The sequence below is a fragment of the Xyrauchen texanus genome, chromosome 38 (assembly GCF_025860055.1).
Source record: "Xyrauchen texanus isolate HMW12.3.18 chromosome 38, RBS_HiC_50CHRs, whole genome shotgun sequence".
NCBI classification, from domain to species: Eukaryota; Metazoa; Chordata; class Actinopteri; order Cypriniformes; family Catostomidae; genus Xyrauchen; species Xyrauchen texanus.
Window position 1 is genome coordinate 22,520,213 of NC_068313.1, and position 26,083 is coordinate 22,546,295.

General features: G+C 42.6%; 1 protein-coding gene across 1 annotated transcript; it reads right to left on the reverse strand.

The window, feature by feature from the left end:
- Positions 1 to 1,129: 1,129 nt before the first annotated feature.
- ccdc92ba (coiled-coil domain containing 92Ba) lies at positions 1,130 to 25,689 on the reverse strand. The gene is made up of 4 exons (XM_052110641.1): positions 25,341 to 25,689; positions 24,062 to 24,194; positions 23,355 to 23,402; positions 1,130 to 2,058 (listed from the first exon to the last, which is right to left on the reverse strand). The coding sequence occupies exons 1-4, from the start codon at positions 25,350 to 25,352 to the stop codon at positions 1,376 to 1,378; spliced, it is 876 nt and encodes a 291-aa protein (XP_051966601.1). The 5' UTR covers positions 25,353 to 25,689; the 3' UTR covers positions 1,130 to 1,375.
- Between the last annotated feature and the right edge of the window lie 394 nt (positions 25,690 to 26,083).

The window sequence follows — 26,083 nt, forward strand, 5'->3', positions numbered from 1 at the left end:
TTGCAAAAGAAGTTGGATGTTCTCAAAGTGCTGTATCAAAGCACATTAATAGAAAGTTAAGTGGAAGGGAAAAGTGTGGAAGAAAAAGGTGCACAAGCAGCAGGGATGACCGTAGCCTGGAGAGGATTGTCAGGAAAAGGCCATTCAAATGTGTGGGGAGCTTCACAAGGAGTGGACTGAGGCTGGAGTTACTGCATCAAGAGCCACCACACACAGACGGGTCCTGGACATGGGCTTCAAATGTCAAACATCTTACCTGGGCTAAAGAAAAAAAGAACTGGTCTGTTGCTCAGTGGTCCAAAGTCCTCTTTTCTGATGAGAGCAAATTTTGCATCTCATTTGGAAACCAAGGTCCCAGAGTCTGGAGGAAGAATGGAGAGGCACACAATCCAAGATGCTTGAAGTCCAGTGTGAAGTTTCCACAGTCTGCGTTGGTTTGGGGAGCCATGTCATCGGCTGGTGTTGGTCCACTGTGCTTTATTAAGTCCAGAGTCAACGCAGCTGTCTACCGGGACATTTTAGAGCACTTCATGCTTCCTTCAGCAGACAAGCTTTATGGAGATGCTGACTTCATTTTCCAGCAGGACTTGGCACCTGCCCACACTGCCAAAAGTACCAAAACCTGGTTCAATGACCATGGTATTACTGTGCTTGATTGGCCAGCAAACTCGCCTGACCTGAACCCCATAGAGAATCTATGGGGCATTGCCAAGAGAAAGATGAGAGACATGAGACCAAACAATGCAGAAGAGCTGAAGGCCGCTATTGAAGCATCTTGGTCTTCCATAACACCTCAGCAGTGCCACAGGCTGATAGCATCCATGCCACGCCGCATTGAGGCAGTAATTAATGCAAAGGGGCCCAAACCAAGTACTGAGTACATATGCATGATTATACTTTTCAGAGGGCCGACATTTCTGTATTTAAAATCCTTTTTTTTATTGATTTCATGTAATATTCTAATTTTCTGAGATTCTGAATTTGGGGTTTTCATAAGCTGTAAGCCATAATCATCAAAATTATATCAAATAAAGGCTTGAAATATCTTACTTTGCTTGTAATGAGTCTATATAATATATTAGTTTCACCTTTTAAGTTGAATTACTGAAATTAATGAACTTTTGCACGATATTCTAATTTTTCGAGTTTCACCTGTATTTTGTTCAAAATGAACGTAAGCAGAAATCTCTCCTCAGGCTATTCATCATAGCAGTACAAACTGTAAAACAAAAATTGTACAAACTGCATTGCAAATATAAACATTTCTGTCACTGTCGTAAATAAAGCAAGGTTGTCCCAGGAGACTCAAGGTGCAATCCAAGGGTAAATATCATAAAAACAAGCAGGTTTTTGAGGTGAAATGTAAATTAATTGCTCATTCTGCAGTGTTCTCTGTAGTCGATGCCGTAGTTGCTGTGGCTTTCGCTACTGTTGTTGCCAGTCTGCTCACTGAAGCTCCCTGATCAAGATCCTCTGACTCCTCCCCTGCCTCCGCCTCCTGCAGAGCGTGTCTGTGCGGTGGGCGGGGCCGAGCTCTGTGTCTATAGTGGTAGAGGAAGAGGGCAGGGTCAGGCATCGCCATGGGCTCCTCAGGGCCCGTCACCCTCTCGCGTGGCACGCACTCCCTAGTGCGCTCAGTGTGGAAGTGTGAAGACAGCCTGCTTGAGCTACGCCGTTTAGGTTTGACCACATTTGAGCTGCTGCCACTGGCCTGAGGGGAGGGGTGGATGGGGGGCTTGTCTGCACTGGGCAGGGCCGGCCTCCTGCGCTGCTGCTGCAGTTTCTGCTTTGCAGAATGCAGCTGGAAGGAGAGATATGCAGCCGCCTCTGTCTGCTTCTGCAGCTCAGTGTTGAGTGCAGTGGTCCTGTGGCTGCGTTGTTTGAGTTCCTCCAGGAAACGGCGCTCCTTCTCCTTCAGATTGGCACGGAGAGAGCCCACCTGCACCGCCTTCTGGCTCAGTTCCCATCGCAAGTCGCTCTGCATTTTCTGCTGCTCCTGCAGATGTTCCTCCACTTCTTGGCAACGGGCTGCCAACTGCTCCTCTTCCTCCAGCACCTCTGATTCATATACACACAAAATAAAACTCCTTATGAATCAGTATATGATAGCATATCTAGAGCATGTAAAAAATAGCAAACCACTCACAAGTGAATTGAAATGACAGGAAGAAGAATTCAAATTGAATACAGCACAACAGAAGAATTTCAATCATGTAACAAACATTTTTGGAGGAAACATTTATACATATTCATTCACTGATCAGTTAAATGCTTTGTATTGAATCATTAGACTTTAGAAGTTATCAATATGACTATTATAGTATAAGCGGTTAAGCTAAGTTTAATAATGTCAAAAATGTACAAAGCCATGGCATAGGCGTTTAAATGCGTAGTTCACCCAAAATTAAGATTGTGTCATTCCATCCCCTTATGACTTTCTTTCTTCTAAGTGAGACCAAAGGAGATATTAGGCAGAATTTTTGTCTCAGTCACAATTCACTTTCATTGCATCTTTTTCCATTTTATGAAAGTGAATTGTGACAAGAGACTCTTTTTTTTTTGTCCCACAGAAAATAAATCTTGTCTCACATAATGAACATTACCATAACACCTCTGTTACGTATGTAACCTGGAAAGAGACAATGCATCACTAAGCTGACACTATGGGAGTGTCCTTCTACATGACCTAGTTGAAACCCTTCTATATAACACCTTCTAATATTGGCTATGGTGTTTAATCCCTAGCCTTTTAGGTGTGAAGCTGTCTGGTATAAAATTGGGAACACAAACACCATTCCTCAGAATTTTCTGACAGAAGGACAAAGAGTGCATCGCTTGCACCTCAAAAAAACTCTTGAGTCTGTGGCCAACTTACGCAATGTCTTGTTCCCTTCCTTGACATTGTGTCACTAAGCTAACGCTATGGGGAACAGAGTTCCATCACACTGCACTCCTCCCAGAGAGGAAAATATGATGCTGCAGTCCCGTATGCCACAAGTGAATGACCCTCATGGTAAGCCAGGAGGGGAACACTAAGAATGGCTATATGAACTATTGTCATATAGTATGAATTAACCCCTTCACGAACCCAGTCGGGAAGGACCTTTTATTCATAATGAAAGTGCTTGTGACTTTTAGGAAATACAATCTTCTGAGTGCAGGCGGTTATGTAAAATGACGGGGAGCCCATACTTAAAAATAGGGGAATAAGTACAGTATGTGTTTGGCCAACGAAATGGCAAGCTCTAGACAGAGAGGACTTGCAAATGTGTTTTGAGAAGACCATCCTGCTGCAAAACATATATCTTGTAAGGACACACCGTTGTCCATGCCCATGAAGAGGCCATGCCTCTAGTTGAGTGTTCTTTAACAGCATTTGGGCAATTCGCATCCTGTGACTTGTAAGCCAGGACAATCGCATCAACGATCCAGTGAGAAAGTCTCTGCTTGGAGGTGGTCATTCCTTCTGTACATCCTCCATAGCACACAAAGAGCTTGTATGTGTAACAATATGCAAGGACTGTTCCTCATCCAAATTAAATGGAGGGAAAAACGCTTGATGATGAACCAACTGCGTCTGATGGGCATGGTTAAAACATAGCCTTTTCTGAGTTTGACAGTGACTTTGGAAAGACCCAGATCCTGGGCTGGATTATCCAATGGGCATTATGGGCACTGGCCCAGGGGCCCATGTGCAAATGGGGCCCAAACAAGTGGAAGAAAAAAAAAATATTTTCTTTATTTCTTGTATCTGCAGTGGTGCAGGCAGTAGGGTGTGTGGTTCTTGAAAGTAGCGTTTTGACACGTTCGACCTGAGTTCAAATACTCCTTTTGCCGAACTCACTCTTCACAAGACATTGTGCCCAGGGGCCTCTGAAATCTTAATCCGGGCCTGAAACTCCAGACATGAATTGTTGACTGACAAATGCTTGCCAATCAACAACCCATTTTACTGAGGCCAAATCCAGCAGTAATGCTGTCTCAAGAGAGAGCACACGCAATTCAACAGTGGCTCCAGTCCAGCGGCTCGAAGGGGGTCCCCGCAAGCGCTTTTAGGACCAAAGTTAGGTTCCAAGTTGCGACTGTAGAAAAAAAGCCACATTTTAAACTTACTATGAGATGAACATACAAGCAAGATGGCTGCGTAAACACCAAACTGAGATGACTATTTACAAAATAAGTGATCCAAACTCAAACATCTCAAATATGAACCAAAAGAAATAGGGAAAATATTTTGGAACTATTACAAGGAACTATATACAGAGACATCAACCGCAACCAAAGAAACGTTCCTGACCTACCTTCTAATGGTATTTTACAAAACGAACATATAATATCAAATATATATCTAGATGGAATCCAAAAAGTTATGGGTAAACTAAAAACAAACAAGGCACCAGGAATTGATTGATTTCCAATAGAGTGGAATAGAATATTTCAAAAAGTTTCTTTCCCCATTTCTTCTGAATAATTTTAATTGGAATTTGAAAAAGGGAAAACTCCTCCATCATGGAAGGAGGCCATCATTTCAGTAATCCCTAAGGATTAAAAAAAACAAAGAGTACTGTCAAAATTATAGGCCGATATCATTGCTTAATGTGGACTATATGTTACATAGTTCCATTATAAACACAAGATTTCAAACATTCATACCAGATTTGATAGATGAGGACCAAACTAGATTTGTCAAAGGACGGAAAACACATTACAATATAAGAAGAACATTATATATAAAAAACAGAATACAGAGAAACAAAATACCTGGAGTCTTAATTAGTTTTGATGCGGAAAAAAACGTAACACTGGAAAAGTCTGGCTTTAATGAAAATACATTCAGTGTGTTAAGGCTATTTTTCACAACCCCATGGCTAGAGTAAGTGTTAATGGCTCTCTAACAGATAGATTCACACTAGAGAGAGGAACGATACAGGGGTGTTGCCTAAGCCCTTCTCTGTTTGCCATATACATAGAAACTTTGGCTGAATCAGACAAGACACAATTCTGCCAGGAGTGAAAATCAATGGAGAGGAACATAAAATAAGTCTCTTCGCAGAGGATGTGATGATTGACCTGTTAGAGCCAACAAAATACTTTACAAAGCTGATACAGATTTTGGAACAATTCAAGTATTATGCTGGATATAAACTGAATATCTCAAATACTTATGTTCAATTGTACATCAACACAGGAATTTAAACAAGAATATGCAGTTGATTGGGAAACAAATTCTGTAGAATATTTAGGAGTAATTATAAAAAAATTGGACTAAATTATACAGGGCCAACTATGAAAACATAAACCAAAATATAAAGAGAGATATTCAGAGGTGGTCAACTTATCCTATAGATTTCAGAAACAGAATAAGAGCTGTGAAAATGAAAATCCAACAACGTCTGTTGTATTTGTTTCAAGCCCTTCCAGTAGATATTCCACAAAACCAATTTAGTAACTGGAACAAACTGATCTCAAGGTTCATATGGGATGGAAAAAGACATAAAATAAGCTATACCACACTCCAACTACCTAAGGATAAGAGGGAATGGCCCTTCCAAATCTACAGGAATATTTCTACGCAGCCTAGTTTCCTCCAATCCTTTGCTGGTGTAACACTCACTATACAACCAAATGGAAAGATATAAAGACACGTATTGAAACCCCCCAAGTTCAAAGGCTCATATGGGCAAAAAACATACCAGAACAAATTAAAGATAAAATTGGCCCAATAATAACATTCACTATAGAAATATGGTACTCAATCTGTAAACAATTAAAACTGGGACCTCTGAAATGGATTGCATTTGATAGAGAGTTTAAAACGGGATTGAATGATGATGAACCACCATTTAAACAATGGATTGAAAAGGGGATAACAGCAGTATGCACGGTCACTCACAAGGGAGAAATGAGAAGTTTCCAAGATTTAAAGGAGACATTTGGTCTTGGGAACCAGGATTTGTTTAGATACCTACAACTAAGGGATTGTTATAGGAAAGAAATCAGAATTACAAATAACCAAGAAATCCATCCATTCTTTAATCTGATGGCAGGTGCACATAAATGCTACAATAACATGAGAATGGTAACTTTCCTGTACACCAATTTAATGGAATCAAGGCCTTATTCAACATTATATATCAAGGCACAATGGGAAAAATAATTGAAAGTCAAAATCACAGAAAAGATGTGGTATGACATGTGGAAAATGCACAAAACAACTACAAATTTCAAAATCATATATGGAGAGAACTCATTATTATATCAGATTAAAAGTAGGCAACTAGCTAAACAACAAGGTTGTTGGTGGCAGTGCAGCCATATAGAAGCAGACCACACACACATTTTTTTGGAGCTGTAAGAAATTACAACCTTTCTGGGATGATATACCTTCAACTCTGTGTGAGGTGTTGGGATATGTAATTCCCAAAAAATGCATTGTCTTATATCTTGGAAAAATTACAGGAATAGTACCTAGAAGTGATCAATACCTGGTTAAGATACTTCTAGTGGCTGGGAAAAAGATCATTACTAGGAATTGGCTTAAGGCTGACATAATCAATGGTTTGATAATATAGAGGAAATTTCAATAATGGAAATGTTAACTTACAGACTAAAAACAAAGGAAGAGGGTTTTAAAAAGATTGGGGTAAATTAACAATATACAAAGAAAATAAAGACAATAAGAATTTATAAGAATAGATTGAATATGTATACTCCCCCACAGGCTCTGTTAAAATTTAAATAAAAATATTTTTATCTTATTGTTTGTGTGTTTTGTTGTTTTACTCTTGTATGCCTTTTCTGTATCTGTCAACAAAATATATGTATGTGTATGAATAATTTAAATGTTTTTTACTTTCCCTTCCATTTTTTTCATGATCTTTCTTTTGTTCCTAATTTAATAAATTAAAAGCTAAATAAAAAGTTATAAAGAAAAGCAGCTAGACAGTGGCAAGATATGGTGACGCGCATGCGCCCTTGGCACCAGGCATGTCGTGGAACATGGTGCTTGAGCCAGTACTGAAGAGGTCTCATGAGTAAAAGACCTAATTGGATAAGCAGAGACGGACTCCCAAAAAGGAGATTTGTTGGCTAGGGGAGACCGTGCTCTTTTCCCAGTTGACATGAGGCCCAGGCTGTTCAGATGTTGGAGCAATAAGGCCCTGTGCTGGCATTACAGAGCCTCTGATTGGGCCAGTAATAGCTAAATGTCAAGGTAGTTAAAAATGCACACGCCGCTCAGTTTCAGAGGGGCGAGTACCGATGCACAATGCACTTTGTGAACATGCAAGGAGAAGGGGATAGTCTGAAGGGAAGGACATTGAATTTATACGCAGTTTTCAAAAACATACTGTGATGTGGTTCAATTTGTACATAATTGTACAATTACCACCATTGGAAAGCGGTTGTGGATAATGTGTGGGATTTGAAGTGGAAAAGGTTTTTTTATTGAAAAAGTGTCTTGTGTATGTGCAATTAGCACTGTACACTTTTTTTGCATTCTTCATTTGAATGTGCGACACAGAAGCAACATTTTGAACAACAATATTCCTTTCCCAAAAAACAGCAGTGGGGAAGATGGGAACAGCATTGTGTGTCTCCAATCGAGCCTTCTTCAGGACAGGTACAGAAGGAACGGCGAGCTCTGCATTCCGCTTAATATTGCTGTGCCTGTCAGGAGCACTTTTATTGCACGAAACATCGGTGCAGGGCTCATGCTGAGATGGCTGCTTTTGTTTGGGCCACGGCTTCCGTGGCTTTACCGGTGGCTCAGCGCAAAATTTTGGCTCCCCTGAGGCAGCCGGCATGGGGTTTTTAGGCAGACGCTGGCCCGAGACAGAGTGGGAATGAGCCGGTTGTGATGAATTACTGCTCCATTTTGGCATGAGACATAGCGCTCAACAAACCTATACACAGAGCTGCCGAATAGGCCAGCTGGAGACACAGGAGCATCAAAGACAATGGCTTTTTCCATGTCACGCATTTCCATGAGGGTCAGCCAGATGTACCGATCCAAGACCACCAGGTTGCCCATTAATTGCCAATGGCCTGTGCAGTAAATTTAGTGGCTTGCAATGCTAAGTCCGTAGCAGTGTGAAGCTCTTAGATCATCTCTGGTTTGTAACCTTACTCGTCCATTTGTTTGAGGACCTTAGCTTGGAAAACTTGGAGCACCACTATCGTGTGGAGTGCTGAAACAGCTTGGCCCACCGTTGAGTATGCTTTTTCAGCCAGTGTGGCACTTAGTCAACACGGCTTGGAAGGATGAATAGGGTGTGATTTCCACGGGATGTGATGCTATTGCCTCCTTTAGAGGGGGTAGTTGGGCATAACCTTTGTCTTTTCTGTGGTCTGCTTTAGTCAGGAGAGTGGAATCACTGTGCGAGCTAAATAGGGCATGTGCCAGGATTTTGCCAGTTCGTTATGAACCCCCAGGAAGAGCGGGGCTGATCTGTGGAACACGGTCGCTTGATGAAGTCCGGACTGCTGGAACCACTCATCAAGGCGAGGTTCCGGTTCCTCTGGAGGAGACCACTCGAGACTGACCTCTCTGATCACTCTTGAAAGGACGTGAAGCATCTATTTGTCAGTGGTGTTCGCACATCTCCTCACTCTTGCTGGGGAAAGGGGCAGCAATGTCATCCATTGACCACTCACCAGATGCAGCGACAGACATAACATCATCTCATCCCCAGTGTCAGAACCGAAGAGCACAATGAGACCATGTTCCGGCATGAGGTCCACCTCAAATTCATCCTGCTCGACCTCGCAGCCCCACCGTGCCTCCTCTTGTGATCCCTCAGGAGTCACAGAAGAGGCAAGTGGGAGGGCACGGGAGGCTGAAACGTCCTTCAGAACGAGGGTGATTAGCAAGCAAAGCATCTTGAGACTCATGCCCTCACAGTGAAGGCAGTCTGTTCCAGAACGCAAATGTAGATCTGACGGTGGGATGTGTCCCTCTCAAAAGGAACATTTATGGAACGACATCTTTAAAAATATGTGAACACTCTTTTATAAATATATATATATAATAATATAGCAATAGCAATTAAAGGACAAGTGAGGACACGTTCACCAATGAAGCGTCAACCGCGAGGTGCAGAATGTCCGCCAGAACACAGCAGGGGAGCGGAGAGTCTTCTAAGCTTGCAAAGATTCTGTCCGCTGGCTCATGTATTTAGACGGTGACGAATGTAGAGGGCTTCTAAGATGAGAGTTGAATTGCTGTCTTGAAGGAAGAATGGTGTTTGCGCACCCGTAAAGTAACACTAGAGGCGCTACAACAACTGTGCATAATATTTACTTTCATTTTACTACAATGGTTGATTATGACATTATAAACAATTATTTTTCACACTATTAATCACACACTGCTATGTTATGATATCAAAACTATTTTACTATAACACATCATTTGAAAACTCTCAAATGATCTCAGTTGCCTCTGCTTCTGAGACCTTCAATCTGTGCATCTTATCACGTGGCTCGTTGTACATGAAACGGCGGAGACTCCCAGCAGGTGGAGGCTCATGCTACTCTCCACGATCCACGCACAACTTCCCGCATCCCATTGAGAGCGCAAACTACTAATCGTGACCACAAGGAGGTTACACCATGTGACTCTACCCTCCCTAGCAACTGGGACAATTTAGTTGCTTAGGAGAGCTGGCTGGAGTAACCCAGCACACTTTTACAAGGTATAGTTGATCGCCATAAAAATTACAGAAGAGCACATGATGACATGAAGTTCACCAATAGTGGCTCTTCCAGAAGCAATGACCAATAAACATGTAGAGACAGTGCTCAGTGTCACTCACACAAACAATAAACACCAACAGGGTAACACATGTGAAATTTAAATAAGGCAGTAAACCTTATGGAGGGCGGGGCCGGGTCACAATCCTACGCACCCGGTCCCGTATTAGGCTAATCAAGCATCCGAGGTACGAATGCAGGGTGTCGTGCGGGAGAGAGAGATCGTTAGCGGACATGTCCGTCGTGTGTGTGTGTTTATGTTGTCTTTTAAGTTTCTCATTAAAATATTATTTTTATTGAAAAGCCGGTTCTCGCCTCCTCCTTTCCATTGATCCCTTTACACTAAACTATATCAAATATAACACAGAACAACCCAATGTATGTAACTGATATTAAAAATAAGAAGAAACAGTGTATACTGTAAATTATGATGAGTAGAGAAATGTAATGCACCAAATGATTAGAGGGAAACAGCTGATAGATAGCATGTAATTTAATTACAATCCAACAATTGAAGGATAAAACATTTATTTTCCACTTAATGGTGCCTCTTAATTGTCATTACCCACATATTAAAGTAAAGCATCTGAGATAAGTGACAGGCTAAGTAGACTAAAAATGAGTTATAAGAATAGTGTTGGATATTCTACACCTGATCCACATGAACTTGATGACCTTATGCTGTGATCTCAAAATGTTTTGCTTCTGATTTGTGTCTTTCTCATTCTAATGTTGTTCTAAAGTTGTATGACTTTCTTTCTCCATGGAACACAAAAGGAGATGCTATTAGTCTCAGTCGCCATTCCCTGTCATTAGTTTACTATACAACGGAAGTGAATGGTCACTGAGTTACATAGTGGCTGCCAAAAATATCCTTTTGTGTTCAACAAATATAAATGAAAATTATACGGATTTGGAACAACGTGAGGGTGAGTATATGATGAAATTCTATGTTTTTTTTTAGTGAACTATCACTTTATCAGCAGAATGTAGTGCATGATTAGGGTAAGGAACCCTACAAGTGTCTTTATACGCTGATTTTCCCTTTTTCCCATGCACACAGGTTAGTCTGAGTGTCCCTATGCATCCAGGCTGAGATGAAGGTGAATTTAGACAATGCTGTGTTATCTGATCCTTAAATCTGATCTCTGACCCTTTTAATAGAATTTTTAATGATACGGAGATGTCGACAGCAATCCTTTAACCACAGCATTAGTGCAGATAGGAAATGATCAACATGAAAAATATGATAAGTATTGTTACTTTAATGCTCACATACCTTCTAAATCTAATAAAATCTGAAATTAAATTATTATCACTACTAACAGTGTTTGGTCCCTTTGGGCTTCTTTGAAGACAAACAACCAAAACATGATGTGCCCTAGATTAACAATCATTTGTGCCAAAAGTCTCTTTAAATCTCTCCTGTTCTCAGCTTTCTAGGGCTCTTCCTCTCTGTCTCCTTGCCAATATTGTCTCAGCAAAAAAAGAAAAGAAAAAAAAGCTGTAATTGGACACCCCAACTGGGACTGTGCACCAAGAGCAAAGGAAAAAAACAGGGAGGATCAATTTGTGTGGGGGATAAAACTGTGCTAGGGTGGAAGAGAGAGAAACAACCAGCAGAACAGAGCAGAAACTTATTATGAGTAGCCTCTGAATGTGTTTGGCCTTGGTTTTAGATCAGTTATAATCCCAATCATAAAATATAGTCTTTAAAGGAATAGTTCTCCAAAAAAATGAAAATTCTCTCATCATTTACTCACCCTCATGGCATTCCAGATATATATGAATTCTTTCTTCTGCTGAACACAAACAAATATTTTAGAAAAAATATCTCAGCTCCGTAGGTCCATTCAATGCAAGTGAATGGCAGCCAGAATTTTGAAGGTTAAAAAAGCACATAAAGGAAACATAAAAATAACCCATAAGTCTCCAGTGTTTAAATCCATGTCTTCAGAAGTGATATGATAGATGTGGGGGAGAAACCGATCAATATTTAAGTCCTTTTTTACAATAAATTCTCCTCCCTGCCCAGTAGGTGGCGATATGCACAAAGAATGTGAATCTCCAAAAACAAAAGAAGAAGAACCCTTAGGAGAGAACAGCGCTTAGGAGGGCTGTTTGAAATTGGATATTTATAGCAAGAATAGTCTTAAATATGATCATTTTCTGTTTCTAACCCACACCTATCATATCGCTTCTGAAGCTTAAAAGTTTTGGAACCCGCTGACTTGCATTGTGTGGACCTTACAGAGCTGAGACATTCTTCTAAAAATCTTAATTTGAGCTCAGCGGAAGAAAATAAGTCATAAACATCTGGGCAGGCATGAGGGTGAGTAAATTATTTTTAACTTTGGGTGAACTATTCCTTAAACAAACAATGCATGGGCCTTGTTGAATCTACTTACTTGAATTTTGCCTCCACCTTCTAATCTAAAAATAAAGCAAATTCTGAGCACATAATCCTTTGGTTATCAGAGCATGCTGACTAAATTAATTTCCCAAACTTGATCTACGAAAAGCACACATCAACATCTACATACACATTTCCTAAGTTCTAGTAGCTGTTGTATTATGCCTCTTTTCTTTTATTTACACTGGTGGCCAAAAGTTGGAATAATGTACAGATTTTGCTCTTATGGAAAGAAATTGGTACTTTTATTCACCATAATGGCATTCAACTGATCACAATGTATAGTCAGGACATTAATAATGTGAAAAATTACTATTACAATTTGAAAAAAATAATAATAATTCTTTGCACAATTCTTTGCAAGACTCTTCTTCTGAGTCTTCTCTTTACTGTTGTACATGAAACTGGTTTTGAGCAGGTAGAATTCAATGAAGCTGTCAGCTGAGGACATGTGAGGCATCTATTTCTCAAACTAGATTCTGATGTACTTATCCTCTTGTTTAGTTGTGAGAGTGGTGGTGGCGTACTGGGCTAAAACACTGAACTGGTAATCAGAAGGTTTTAGGTTTGATCCCCACAGCCGCCATCACCATTGTGTCCTTGAGCAAGGCACTTAACACCAGGTTGCTCCGGGGAGATTGTCCCTGTAATAAGTGCACTGTAAGTCGCTTGGCGTCTTTTGGCGTCTGCCAAATGCATAAATGTAAATGTAGTTGTATATCTGGGCCTTCCACATCTCTTTCCAGTTATCCTTTGTCTTTGAAGACTGTAGTGTACACTTTTGTATGAAATCTTTTTCAATTTCAAGCATTGAGGCCTTCATTCCTCAAAACAATAATTGACTGATGAGTTTCTAGAGAAAGCTGTTTCTTTTTTTCCATTTTTGACCTAATATCGACCTTAACACATGCCAGTCTATTGCATATACTGTGGCAACTCAAAGACAAACACAAAGACAATGTTAAGCTTCATTTAACAAACCAAATAGCTTTCAACTCTGTATGATATAATGGCAAGTGATTTTCTATTACCAAATTAGCAATTTAACATAACTACTCAAGGACAAGGTGTAGGAGTGATGGCTGTTGGAAATGGGGCCTGTCTAGATTTGATCAAAAATGACTTTTTTAAATAGTGATGGTGCTGTTTTTTACATCGTAATGTTCTGACTATACTTTGTGATCATTTGAATGCCACTTTGGTGAATTACAGTACCAATTTCCTTCCGAAACAGTAAAATCTGTACATTATTCCAAACATTTGTCACCAGTGTATGTACCAATGAACTGTTAAAATGGTATGCAGTTGCTATTTCTATGGACACCATGCAAGGGTCGGAAGTGTGAATGGTGAGCACTGCGCATTTTGCTAGTTTATTTTTTTTGTGTGTGTCTTAAACTGGTGAGATTCAATACGCTCCATTTCATTACTGTTCTATGAAGAATATGTGTCAAATAATTAAAAATCCATGGGCTCTGGAGACATAAAAATACACTTAAGTGCTCAAGCTGAAGCCCCTTACAAGGCAGCAGATCAGGGGCTCAATTGGGATGGTGCAGTGGAAGAAATTCAACACCAGCTGTCCAAAATGTCTGTGATGCTGACATAGGATGTAGCGGACCTGGAGGATCTTGCTGTAATACGTTGATCGATTACGGCGATGGAGGCGAAATTCTCTGAGTTGGTTACAAGATTGTCGGTCATCGATTATCTGGAGTCATCGGAGGAAGCATGAGGAAGGCAGAGATATGGTGAAATTCCTAGATGAGCTCTTCCCAAGTCTGCTCGATATTACAAGCCATAAGCTGGAAATTGACCAATATCATCTGGCCAAATTACTGAGATCATCCAATAAAGATTTCGTGTTACGCAAGGTGAGGAGCAAAGGAAAGCTTTTTTAGAAGAACCACAACATTTTCTTGTACCCAGAACAAAAGAGAAACATGATCAATTCAAGCAATGCAAGAATCTCTTACATCAACGGAAGAGCGCTTTTGCTCTGATGTTTCCAGACAAATTGAGAATAGATACTAAGGATGGCCGTGAAGTATTTACATGCCCACAACAAGAGATGTCTTTCATAAAGTCAATGGAATGAATAAGATATTTTGGTGATTTTTATGCTGCTCCCAAGTGAGCTTGACTCGTTGAACATACACTTGATTGTTCAAGGAAACTGGGCGGCTTCTTTGTTTCTTTTGCTGGTTCCGCCTAGTGGCTGTAGTTTGTTTTGTGTAGCAGCACTCCTTCAGGACAGTATGTGGATGAATCTGCTTGTTTTTTGTGTTTATTCTGCCTATTGGCTGGAGTTTGTTTTATAGATTTTCTTCTGCTATGTAATTCTGACTCACAAAATTTGTGACTTGGGCAATCAGATGGCAAAGTTGTCAAGGGGGCACTCTTGGGCATACATGGACTGTTTTGAGTTTAGAGGGATGGACGCTGGTTGGTGCTGTCATAGATATAATTAGTTAATGCACACTTTTTTCTTTTTTCTGTTTGTTTGGTTCGGGGGGAGGTTAGGGGTTGGATTGTTGCACTAATGTTGAAAGGTGATCTTTATAATTTTGTTTTTGACACACAATCTATATTTTCTAATATATCAAAATGTAAAATGTTAAGATGAGTGAATTATTTCTCTCCACGTAGAATGTGAATGGGTTGAGGCACCCTATAAAAAGAAGGAAAGTTATTTATTTTCTTAAACGTAAGAAATATGATAGTGTTTCTTCCTTTCCCCAAATAATTTTGAGAAGATATGTGGTGGACATGTTTTCTTTAGTGCTGGCTCAAGTAAGAACAGGTGGAGTCATTACATTGATGAGTAAACATCTACAATTCAAATGTATAAAATGGATTAAAGATAAATTAGGAAGAGTCATTATTGTTTTAGCAGAAATTCAGGGGCAAAGGTTGATTTTGGCTAATATTTATGCATTTATGCATTGATGATCAGGGCTTTTTTATAGATCTTGAAGGGATGTTGCAAGCCGCTGTCACCCCTCATGATATAATATTGGGAGGAGACTTTAATCTTTTGATGGATTCAGTCATTGATCATAGTAAAGCAAAAGTATGAAAGCCCCCTAGAGCAACAGTGATTCTTCACAGGATGTGTAAAAATGTTGATCTTATAGATATTTGGAGACATTTGAACCCATCTGTTAGGGATTATACATTTTATTCATCAGACCATAAGAGCTAATCTAGAATAGAAGCCCCTCAATCTGTTGTGGATTGCTCAATTGGAAATATTTTAGTCTCAGATAAACTCCCTTGTGAGTTTAGAGGCATGAAACGCGTGCGAAATGGCTGTGATAAACTGAAATGGGCCACCGCGTTATGCAGAACGGGCCACAAAATGGCACTGCGATATGCCGAAGGGGGCAGCCCCCCACCCACCGAACAACTGTTGGCCCACTTTCTATGTAAAATTTCCGATTTCTCTTCCCAGTCCGCCCCTGCCACATACGGAGAAAATGAAATCATATAGTTGGTGTTTTATTGTAACCCTTTTGCAAAATCTTGAATTCCAACAAATGTTAAAGGCTGAAATCAATGTTTATATGTAGAACAACTGGTCCTCAGTATCTTCTGTGTGGTGGCTTGGGAGGCATTTTAGGTGGTTCTTAGGGGTCGGATCATACAGTATGCTTCATTCATCAAAAAAATCCAAAGCACGAGAACTCATGGAGTTGGAAGGGAATATTAAAAGTGCCGAGGCAGAGCTGAAATGCCGAATGTAATCTGATGGCCTCAGAGAATTGACCCGATTGAAATAAGGATATAATATGATTTTGTAGCAGAAGGTGGAGTTTTGGCTATTCAGGGCAAGACAATCATTCTTTGAGTAGGGGGACAAAGCAGGGAAGCTTTTGGCTATATATATATATATAAAGCAGAGACTGTCTTTTTCTACCATTCCCTCAGTGAAATCTGCTGGTGGTGACATTTTTACCTCAGCCATTGATATAAATAATGCTTTTAAAGAATTCTATCTTTATCTTTATAGCTCCACATCTTTGTCTACTGATGAAGATATTAGAAATGTTTTGGAACCATTAGAACTCCCTAAACTGACGACTGAGCAAAAAAATTCTCTTGCTTCTGAGATGACATTTGAGGAGCTTGATGAGGTAATTAAGGTCTTGCCTACAGACAAGTCTCCAGGGCCAGATGGCTTTGCCGCTGAATGTTTTAGATCTTATGCTAAAGAATTGACTCCACTATTGCTAGACATTTATACGGAATCTTTAAAGAATGGAAAGCTTCTGCCAACCATGACTCAAGCCTGGATCAGTCTGATATTTAAAAAGGACAAAGATCCAAGCGAGTGTAAGAGTTACCATCCAATTTCCCTGATCCAGCTAGACATTAAAATATTGTCAAAAATTTTGGCTAACTGATTGAGTAAAGTTGTGACATCTCTTATACATATAGATCACGTGGGTTTTATTCGGAGCCGTAGTTCTTCTGATAACATTAGGCGTTTCATCAATATCATGTGGTCAATGGCGAATGATCAGACTCCAGTCGCGGTCATCTCACTTGATGCATTTGATATGGTAGAATGGGATTATATTTTTAAGATTTTGGAAATATATGGGTTCAGGAATACTTTTATTGGATGGATTAAGTTAATTTATAGACACCCTGTAGTGGCGGTTCAAACAAATGGATTAATTTCAGATTATTTTACTCTGAATAGGGGCACCCGGCAGGGTTGTCTTCTTCTCCATTATTGTTCTGTCTTGCCCTGGAAACATTAGCAGCCACGATAAGAAAGGAGGATGATTTTCCAGGGGTGATGTGTAGCGCATAAGCTTTTGCTTTACCCAGATGATATTTTATTATTCATCTCCGACCCTACTAGATCTATGACTTGCCTTCAAAGAATTATTAATTCCTTTTCTATGTTCTCAGGATACAGAGTTAATTGGTCTAAATCCAAAGCTTGACTGTAACGGCATTCAGCTGGGTGCCTTTCTGTGGCCCATACAGGGCATTAAGTATTTGGGTATTTTACTCCCAGAACATTTGTGTGATTTAGTTCGAGTTAATTTGGACCCTTAAAAAAAAAGTTTTTGAGCAATGTGGTCAGGTGGGCTTCATTAAATTTTTCTGTGATTGGGAAGGTTAATTTTATTAAAAATGTGTTGTATTCCAAAATTCAACTACCTGCTACAGTCTCTCTCTATAGATGTCCCCCTCTCTTATTTCAAGCAATTTGATAGCATAGTGAAGTTCTTCATTTAGAATGGTAAACATCCCAGATTACATTTTAATGTCATTTTATCTCAGACGTTTGGCTCATTGGTCACTTCCACCTGAGAGAGCCCCTCCTTGGTTTTGTATTGAACAGGAATTTCTTACCCCATTTCGCCATTGCAAAGCCTTTCTTTCAAACAAATCGGAGAAGTTAAATTATACCTGTTGTCTCGCATTTGCACTCGGTGCAAATGCGTTTAATGCGAGTGTTTAATTCTGATATTTATTTAAATGTTGCCTCGAGTATATGGCTGAACCCTAAATTATGTATCAACAAGACCCCTTTTTGCTGGTCAGAGTGGATTTTGAGGGGGGTTACTACACTCAGTGACCTATTTGAGAGTGGAGTGTTGAGATCCTTGCAAAACTTTTTGGGATTCCCAGATCTCAGTTCTATAAGTATTTACAGCTGCCCCAACTGCTCTGTATTGTTTTTGGGAGTAGCATACACCCCCCTAAAGCGGCAGATACTCTGGGAGTGGTGATTACTACTTTTGAAAAAGGTCACGAGGCATCAGTGTGTTACTCCCTGCTAATTCAGAGTCTTGGGAATGGAGCGTTGTCTTCTCTCAAGAGATTATGGTAGAAAGATTTAAACTTGATATTGGAGGAGGGAGTGTGGGCTAGGATTAAAAAAATTCAAGTCTGTATTTAGAGATGTAATTGTCACGAATGTAAGGCAATGAAGGCAGACGAAGGTTGAGGATCCAAATGCAGCTTACTTTATTGTTCACAAAAACACAAAGGAAAACCCTCAGTGGGGAAATAAACATAAATAGAGAACTCGGGCAGGGAACACAGACCAGGGTAACAGCGTTCACAAACATTCAACGACAGACAAGGACTGAACCAAAAACCAGGATATAAATACAAAAACATGGGACAAAGGGGCCAATGAACAAACAGAACACAAAATAGATGACAAGGTGATTAACAGAAACCAAAGGCAAATTAACAAGGGCAGGTGAAAACAATGACAGGGAACACGAACGCTAACAAGGAGACTATGGAGTTAAACAAGGGACAAAAGTGAAAACTAAGGTGTGCAAAAGTGACAAAAATGGCAAACAAAAGGGCAACAGTGAAACAAGACAAGGTATATATAACAGAGCCCCCCCCTCAAAAGGATCGGATTCCAGACAATCCTAAAGAAAAAAACCAAGGATAAAAACTCACAAAAAACAAAATGAGGGCACCAGGGGCAGACAGGCAGACCAGGGGGGCACAAGAGCAAGAGGGCAGTCCAAGGGGCACAGAGGGCAGGCAGGAAGTCCAAGGGGGCAACGAGTGGCAGACAGGCAGTCCGGGGGGGCCAAGATTGGCAGACAAGCAGTCCAAGGAGGCCGAGAGGACAGGCAAGCAGTCTATGGGGGCACAAAGGGACAGGTTTAGGGGGCCAGGGAGGTATCGACCGGGCAGGGACAGGTTTAGATGGCCCGGGGGCTGGCCATAAGGCAAGGGCCGGCTCAGGGGGCCTAGGAGGAGGCCACAGGATAGAGGCCGGTTTTGGTGGCCTGGGAGATGGCCATGGGGCAAGGACCGGTTCAGGAGGTCTGGGAGCTGGCCTCAGGGCAAGGACAGGTTCAGGAGGCTTGGGGCCTGGCCGCAGGGCAAGGACAGGTGCAGGAGGTCTGGGAGCTGACCTCAGGGCAAGGACGGCCTCAGGTGGCCTGGGAGCTGGCCACAGGGCAAGGATAGGTTCAGGAGGCCTGGGAGCTGGCCACAGGGCAGGGACAGGTTCAGGAGGCCTGGGAGTTGACCACGGGATGTGGGTAGGCTTGGGGGTCCTGGGTGGTGGCCGCAGGATAGGGGCCGGCGGTGCCGCGTGAGGCGGAGCCAAGGAGGACTTCGGAGGCGGAGCCGTAGAAGACTTGGGAGGCGACACCGAAGGAGGCGTAGGCAGGACCGTGGGGGGCTTAGGAGGCGGAGCCGAGGGAGGCCCAGGGGGCGGGGCTGAGGGAGGCCCAGGGGGCGGGGCCGGGAAGGAACTAGGAGGCGTCGGAGGCGAGGCTGAGGGAGGCTTCGGAGGCGGAGCCGGGAGTTGCTCTTGCAGCGGGGCCGTGGGAGGCGGAGCCGTAGGAGGCTCGGGTGGCGGAGCCGTAGGAGGCTCGGGTGGCGGAGCCGTAGAAGGCTGAGCCATAGGAGGCGGAGCCGCAGGAGGCTCGGGAGCCGTAGGTGGCTGAGCCATAGGAGGCGGAGCCCTGGAGGCTCGGGAGGCCCGGAGCCCTGGTAGGCTCGAGAGGCCCGGAGCCCTGGTAGGCTCGAGAAGCTTGATGGGCGGAGCCCTAGAAGACTTCCTTGGTCTTGCGGCTGTTGCGGACTTCCCGGACACCTCCCTTGTGGTCTTCTTCAGGGAAAACCTGAGTGGCTGGCTGAAGGAGTGGCTGCTGCCAGCATCACGCGGCTGGACTCTCCGTGACTTCCTGGAGTTGACCTTATTGTTGTGCGGCTCCCCGTTCACTGTGGGCCGTGCTGGGAAGGACCCTACCTCCCCACCTACTGTGGAGACTCTTCAGCCGTCCCAGGCTCTCCCTGTTACGCCTGCCCCGGTCTGCGAGCCAGAGCCCACGCCTGCCCCGGTCTGCAAGCCAGAGCCCACGCATGTCACGGTGAGCGAGCCCACGCCTGCCCCGGTCTGCGAGCCAGAGCCCACGCATGTCACCGTCAGCGAGCCGGAGCCCTTGCCAGCCACGGCCGGCGAACCTGAAGCCACGCTGACCAGGAACAGCGTCCCAGCTTCGCCAGTCGCATCAGCCCGGAGGAAGAGGAGAAGGGGAAAGGTCTCTGCTCTCCAGCCTCCGCCTGCCACAGCCCCGTGACCTAAACCCCTCTTGGCTCTGCCCTCAGCACCCAGCGAACCCAAGCCGGCGCATACCATGGTAACCCAGCCAGTGCCTGTCGCCTCAGAAGTCAGTGAGCCAGCGCCAGTAGCCTCGACCGTCCCTGAGCCAGCGCCAGTAGCCTCGACCGTCCCTGAGCCAGCGCCAGTAGCCATGACCGTCCAAGAGCTAGCGCCAGTAGCCATGACCGTCCAAAGGCCAGCGCCAGTGGTCGCGCCCGTCCAAGAGTCAGCTCCTCTCGAGCTTCCCAGTGCTCCGCCTTCCGAGCTTCCCAGTGCCCCGCCTTCCGAGCTTCCCAGTGCCCCGCCTTCCGAGCTTCCCAGTGCCCCGCCTTCCGAGCCTTCCGAGCTTTCCAGAGCCCCGCCTTCCGAGCTTCCTAGTACTCTGCCTTCCGAGCCTTCCGAGCTTTCTAGTACTCTGCCTTCTGAGCCTTCCGAGCTTTCCAGAGCCCCGCCTTCCGAGCTTCCTAGTACTCTGCCTTCCGAGCCTTCCGAGCTTTCCAGAGCTCCGCCTTCCGAGCTTCCTATTACTCTGCCTTCCGAGCTCTCTCGAGCCTTGGGAGGCAGAGCCCTGGAAGGAGAGACTTGAGAGGCGGAGCCCTAGGAGGCTCGGGAGGAGGAGCCCTGGAAGACTCGAGAGACTTGAGATGGAGCCCTAGGAGGCTCGGGAGGCGGAGCTCTGGAAAACTCGGGAAGCTCGGAGGACAGAGCTCTAGGAAGCTCGGGAGGCGGAGCTCTGGAAAGCTCGGAAGGCAGAGTACTAGGAAGCTCGGAAGGCGGAGCTCTGGAAAGCTCGGAAGGCTCGGAAGGCAGAGTACTAGGAAGCTCGGAAGGCGGGGCTCTGGAAAGCTCGGAAAGCTCGGAAGGCAGAGTACTAGGAAGCTCGGAAGGCGGGGCACAGGGAAGCTCGGAAGGCGGGGCACTGGGAAGCTCGGAAGGCAGAGCACTGGGAAGCTCGAGAGGAGCTGACTCTTGGACGGGACTCTTGGTTCGGATAGCCCCTTCTGTGATTTCTTTTAAGTCACTTTTAAAAACGCACTTGTTCTCTTTGGCCTACAAATAAGGTGCATATGCGTCTATATGTATGTGTATATGTGTACATATATGTGTGTGTATGTATGTGTGTGTATGTATATATATATATATATATACGTATGTGTATGTGTGTGTGTATGGGTGTTTTTATAGATATATTTATACTTATATATTTTTTTCTGTCTATTTTATATTTCTCTCCTTCGAGTATGATACTAGTATTAAACCTGTTACTGTTTTCTCTGTTTTTATTTTCTACTACTGATAGTCTCTGAGACTGCTTGGATGTCTCCCGTTTTAAGGTGTTCTTAACCTTGTTGTACTGTTTTATGATGTGCTACTACACATGGTGTTGGCGCTGGCTCTTGGACGGTCATGGCTACTGGCGCTGGCTCAGGGACGGTCGAGGCTACTGGCGCTGGCTCAGGGACGGTCGAGGCTACTGGCGCTGGCTCAGGGACGGTCGAGGCTACTGGCGCTGGCTCACTGACTTCTGAGGCAACAGGCACTGCTCACTGACTTCTGAGGCGACAGGCACTGGCTGGGTTACCATGGTATGCGCTGGCTTGGGTTCGCTGGGCGCTGAGGGCAGAGCCAAGAGGGGTTTAGGGCACGGGGCTGCGGCAGGCGGAGGCTGGAGAGCAGAGACCTTTCCCCTTCTCCTCTTCCTCCGGGCTGATGCGACTGGCGAAGCTGGGACGCTGTTCCTGGTCAGCGTGGCTTCAGGTTCGCCGGCCGTGGCTGGCAAGGGCTCCGGCTCGCTGACGGTGACATGCGTGGGCTCTGGCTCGCAGACCGGGGCAGGCGTGGGCTTGCTCACCGTGACATGCGTGGGCTCTGGCTCGCAGACCGGGGCAGGCGTGGGCTCTGGCTCGCAGACCGGGGCAGGCGTGGGCTCTGGCTCGCAGACCGGGGCAGGCGTAACAGGGAGAGCCTGGGACGGCTGAAGAGTCTCCACAGTAGGTGGGGAGGTAGGGTCCTTCCCAGCACGGCCCACAGTGAACGGGGAGCCGCACAACAATAAGGTCAACTCCAGGAAGTCGCGGAGAGTCCAACCGCGTGATGCCGGCGGCAGCCACTCCTTCAGCCAGCCACTCAGGTTTTCCCTGAAGAAGACCACAAGGGAGGTGTCCGGGAAGTCCGCAACAGCCGCAAGACCAAGGAAGTCGCAGACGTGGGCCTCAATCGGACGGTTCTCTTGCCTCAGGCAGAGCAGGTGGTATCTGGCACGTAAGACTGTCACGAATGTAAGGCAATGAAGGCAGACGAAGGTTGAGGATCCAAATGCAGCTTACTTTATTGTTCACAAAAACACAAAGGAAAACCCTCAGTGGGAAAATAAACATAAATAGAGAACTCGGGCAGGGAACACAGACCAGGGTAACAGCATTCACAAACATTCAACGACAGACAAGGACTGAACCAAAAACCAGGATATAAATACAAAAACATGGGACAAAGGGGCCAATGAACAAAGAGAACACAAACTAGCTGACAAGGTGATTAACAGAAACCAAAGGCAAATTAACAAGGGCAGGTGAAAACAATGGCAGGGAACACGAACGCTAACAAGGAGACTATGGAGTTAAACAAGGGACAAAAGTGAAAACTAAGGAGTGCAAAAGTGACAAAAATGGCAAACAAAAGGGCAACAGTGAAACAAGACAAGGTATACATAACAGTAATTGTGAGGGTTAAATGTTGATTCTGTTTGTATGTGTTTTGTTTTTCATTGTTTAATTGTTGAATCAATGTTAATCACAAAAATTAAGCTATTTCTACCTGATATGACCCTTTAAATGTGTTAGTTAGTTCATTTTAATAAGTTAATTAGGTTCATTAAGACATAGAGTACAGACAAGTAATATTTTTTATGTAAATCTGAACTAGGTTATTTAGATATTACCACATGAACCACATTTTTGGTCTAACATTTTGTCAGTGTATTTAATGAGCAACTCACAAATACATAAAGGGAAATTTCTTTTTACAAAATTACAGATTACAAGATTACAAAATTGTCTGTATGTAATAAAGAGAGCTCACCTGCTTCACTCCTGCCTGGTGGCTTAATGTTGAGTTCTTGTGTAAGCTCTGTAACAAAGTAATAGACAGAATGTTAATTTCCACTGTGCTTTATATTGTTATTACTACACAAGAGTAGTAACCAAGATTAGCAAAATAAGATCATTTAAAGACTTAAGTCTGTGAACAGCTAGCCCATTAGTTAACAGCTAATCCTTTTGAACATCCTTATGAAATTAATGCATAGAATAATCTTATATAACGGTCTTTCAGTTTTCTTTGCAATGATAATATTTATTCATGCTGTGGTATACATTACGTAGTTACTAACTTAAATTAGCCAAAAATGTCAATTAAATTCATGTTTAAGTTTGAAAGAATATCAAAGGGTTGCAGGAAAAGGCCTATGAGTACTGGCATGCTTTGGATTGATTGACAAGGCATGAAGAGCAGAGAGATGAATATGCAGTGTGCTGCTTTTCTGCCCTTGCTGGCTCGGCACACACAAATGTTCAGGTAGAAAGGTATAGTGAAGCCTGTGCCATCAAAGAGATTCACACAACCCTCTTCTGCTCCGCACAGGGGCACAGAGGTTTTGGACATAGCCCAGTGGTATTATGTGCACTGCAGAAAAAGGTACTCTAAAATTTTCTTCATGTGGTTACATCTAAATGACCTGGTTTTATTCAAGTCAGAAATATTATTTAATTTGTGGTGAAAACACACACCTGTACAGCGTTTCTGGAGGGAGAGAATCTCCAGGTGTAGTCCATGCAGCAGTGACAGCTGCTCCTGTCGCAGGAACACGATGCTCCTCTCCACACTCTCCACCTTCCGCTCCAGTGAGACCACCGGTAAGCACTTTCCAAAATAAACACATATGTATCATTGGCAAAATAGGTTGTCTGAGGTGATGAAAAATTAAACATGTTTTAAAAACTATAGCTTAAAACGCATGTTCGAATACATTTATTTGTGTTTCATGTTTCATACATTTTGAAAAACATTTATAGAAATTTCTACAAAAAGACTAAACCATTCATTTCAAAGAATTTGTTTTTAACTCATTTTTAAGAATTTTTTATATTATTTTAAATATTTTTTTTTTTTTTTTTTTTGTCAAGAATATCAAGAAGCTTTCTTTATGGTTACTCCATTTGACCTTAAGGAAATATACCTATTCATAATTTTTTTTAAATATGATATTTTTTGAAAACTTCACACACAGTCATGAGGGTCTAATGTTTTTGGGGTTTTTTTCATGTTGTCACATGACAACATGGCTACCTGCATGCATGTTACACCTGACTTGGTGGACAAAGTTTTTCAAATATTTATAATATTTTAAAACAAAATTGTTTCACAGCTTTTTTTTTTCCAGAAATAATAATACAATTTTTCTTCTTTCAACAGGAATTTTTATTATTATTTCAGCTTTTAAAGAGACTTTATTTATTTATTGTCTGCAGACGGTTCTAAGCCCCAGAACAAACAGCCAATCAAAAGGACTTTAAACTCAGAAATGTAAAAAATCATGATCATCACAGTAGAGGGGTATTCAAGTCATTTTTTTGTGTGAACTGCAGATTTAATGTAGTATTTTTAGGCTAATATCTTAATACGTCAGGACAAAAAAAATTTTTTGCATCACGTCATTGACCAAAATATTAATTATATTATCATTATCACGACGAAGGCTATAGCTTTTATAATTTACCAAATTTAATTTAATTGATTTGGTTAGTTTTATGACTATGCTAATTTTTATAAAATATTTTTGTCTGACAGAAACTTCTGAACAGCTATTAAACAATCAGCAGCAACATGGAAGGTTGATGGAAACATTTAATTCCGTCTGCATTAATACAGGCTACATTATGTAATACAACTACATTAAATTGTAATACGCATTTTAATTTCAAAAACCGCCTCGCTGTTCAATCTCTAGTATTTATAAAACATTAAATGTCTCAGATATCGTTGCGCATAATTATTTGTTGGACTCACCGTGTTCTCCATTAGCGCGGTTTTTATTAGTCTCCAAAGATGAACATCAGGCTTTACAATCGAGTGAATTACTCTGCTCCCCTTCGCATTTACATCTCTGCCCTTCAACGAACCGACCCAGGCTGAACATACAGGATGACGACATCTTTATAAAAGATCAATACATATCTCAACGGAAGAATTGAGGAGGGACGGATCCCAAAATAACGAAAATAAGACATTTCAATCCCTTGCCATCTTCGCAATGCACAACGTCCACTATCACAGGACAATGTGCTTTACCCGACAATGTCACGGCACGATTATAGTGAGTATTCCGACGTTGTGCTGGCCGGAGCACCCTCGTGTGTTCTGCGTCTGTTGAAGGTACTGAAGAAGAGCATCATCGTCTTCGTGACCGGAACACGCGTGATGACAGCAGGAGACAGAGTTGCTCCTTCAGTACCAGTGCAATGATGCAGCTGATGGAGGAAACAGCGATGCTCCCAGGAACAGATGGCCACTGCAGAGGTGCAAGTCCTAAATGCATGGATCTGTACTGGCAACACTGGATTGCAGTACATGTCAATTCAGCTTGAAAAGTATAATAATAATATATAAAAAAGTTAAAATAACTTGAAAGTGATGTATTAATCTCTTGTAAAATAACAGTTACCCAGATAATCTTATAAGATATTGTAAGCTATATATATATATATATATATATATATATATATATATATATATATATATATATATATATA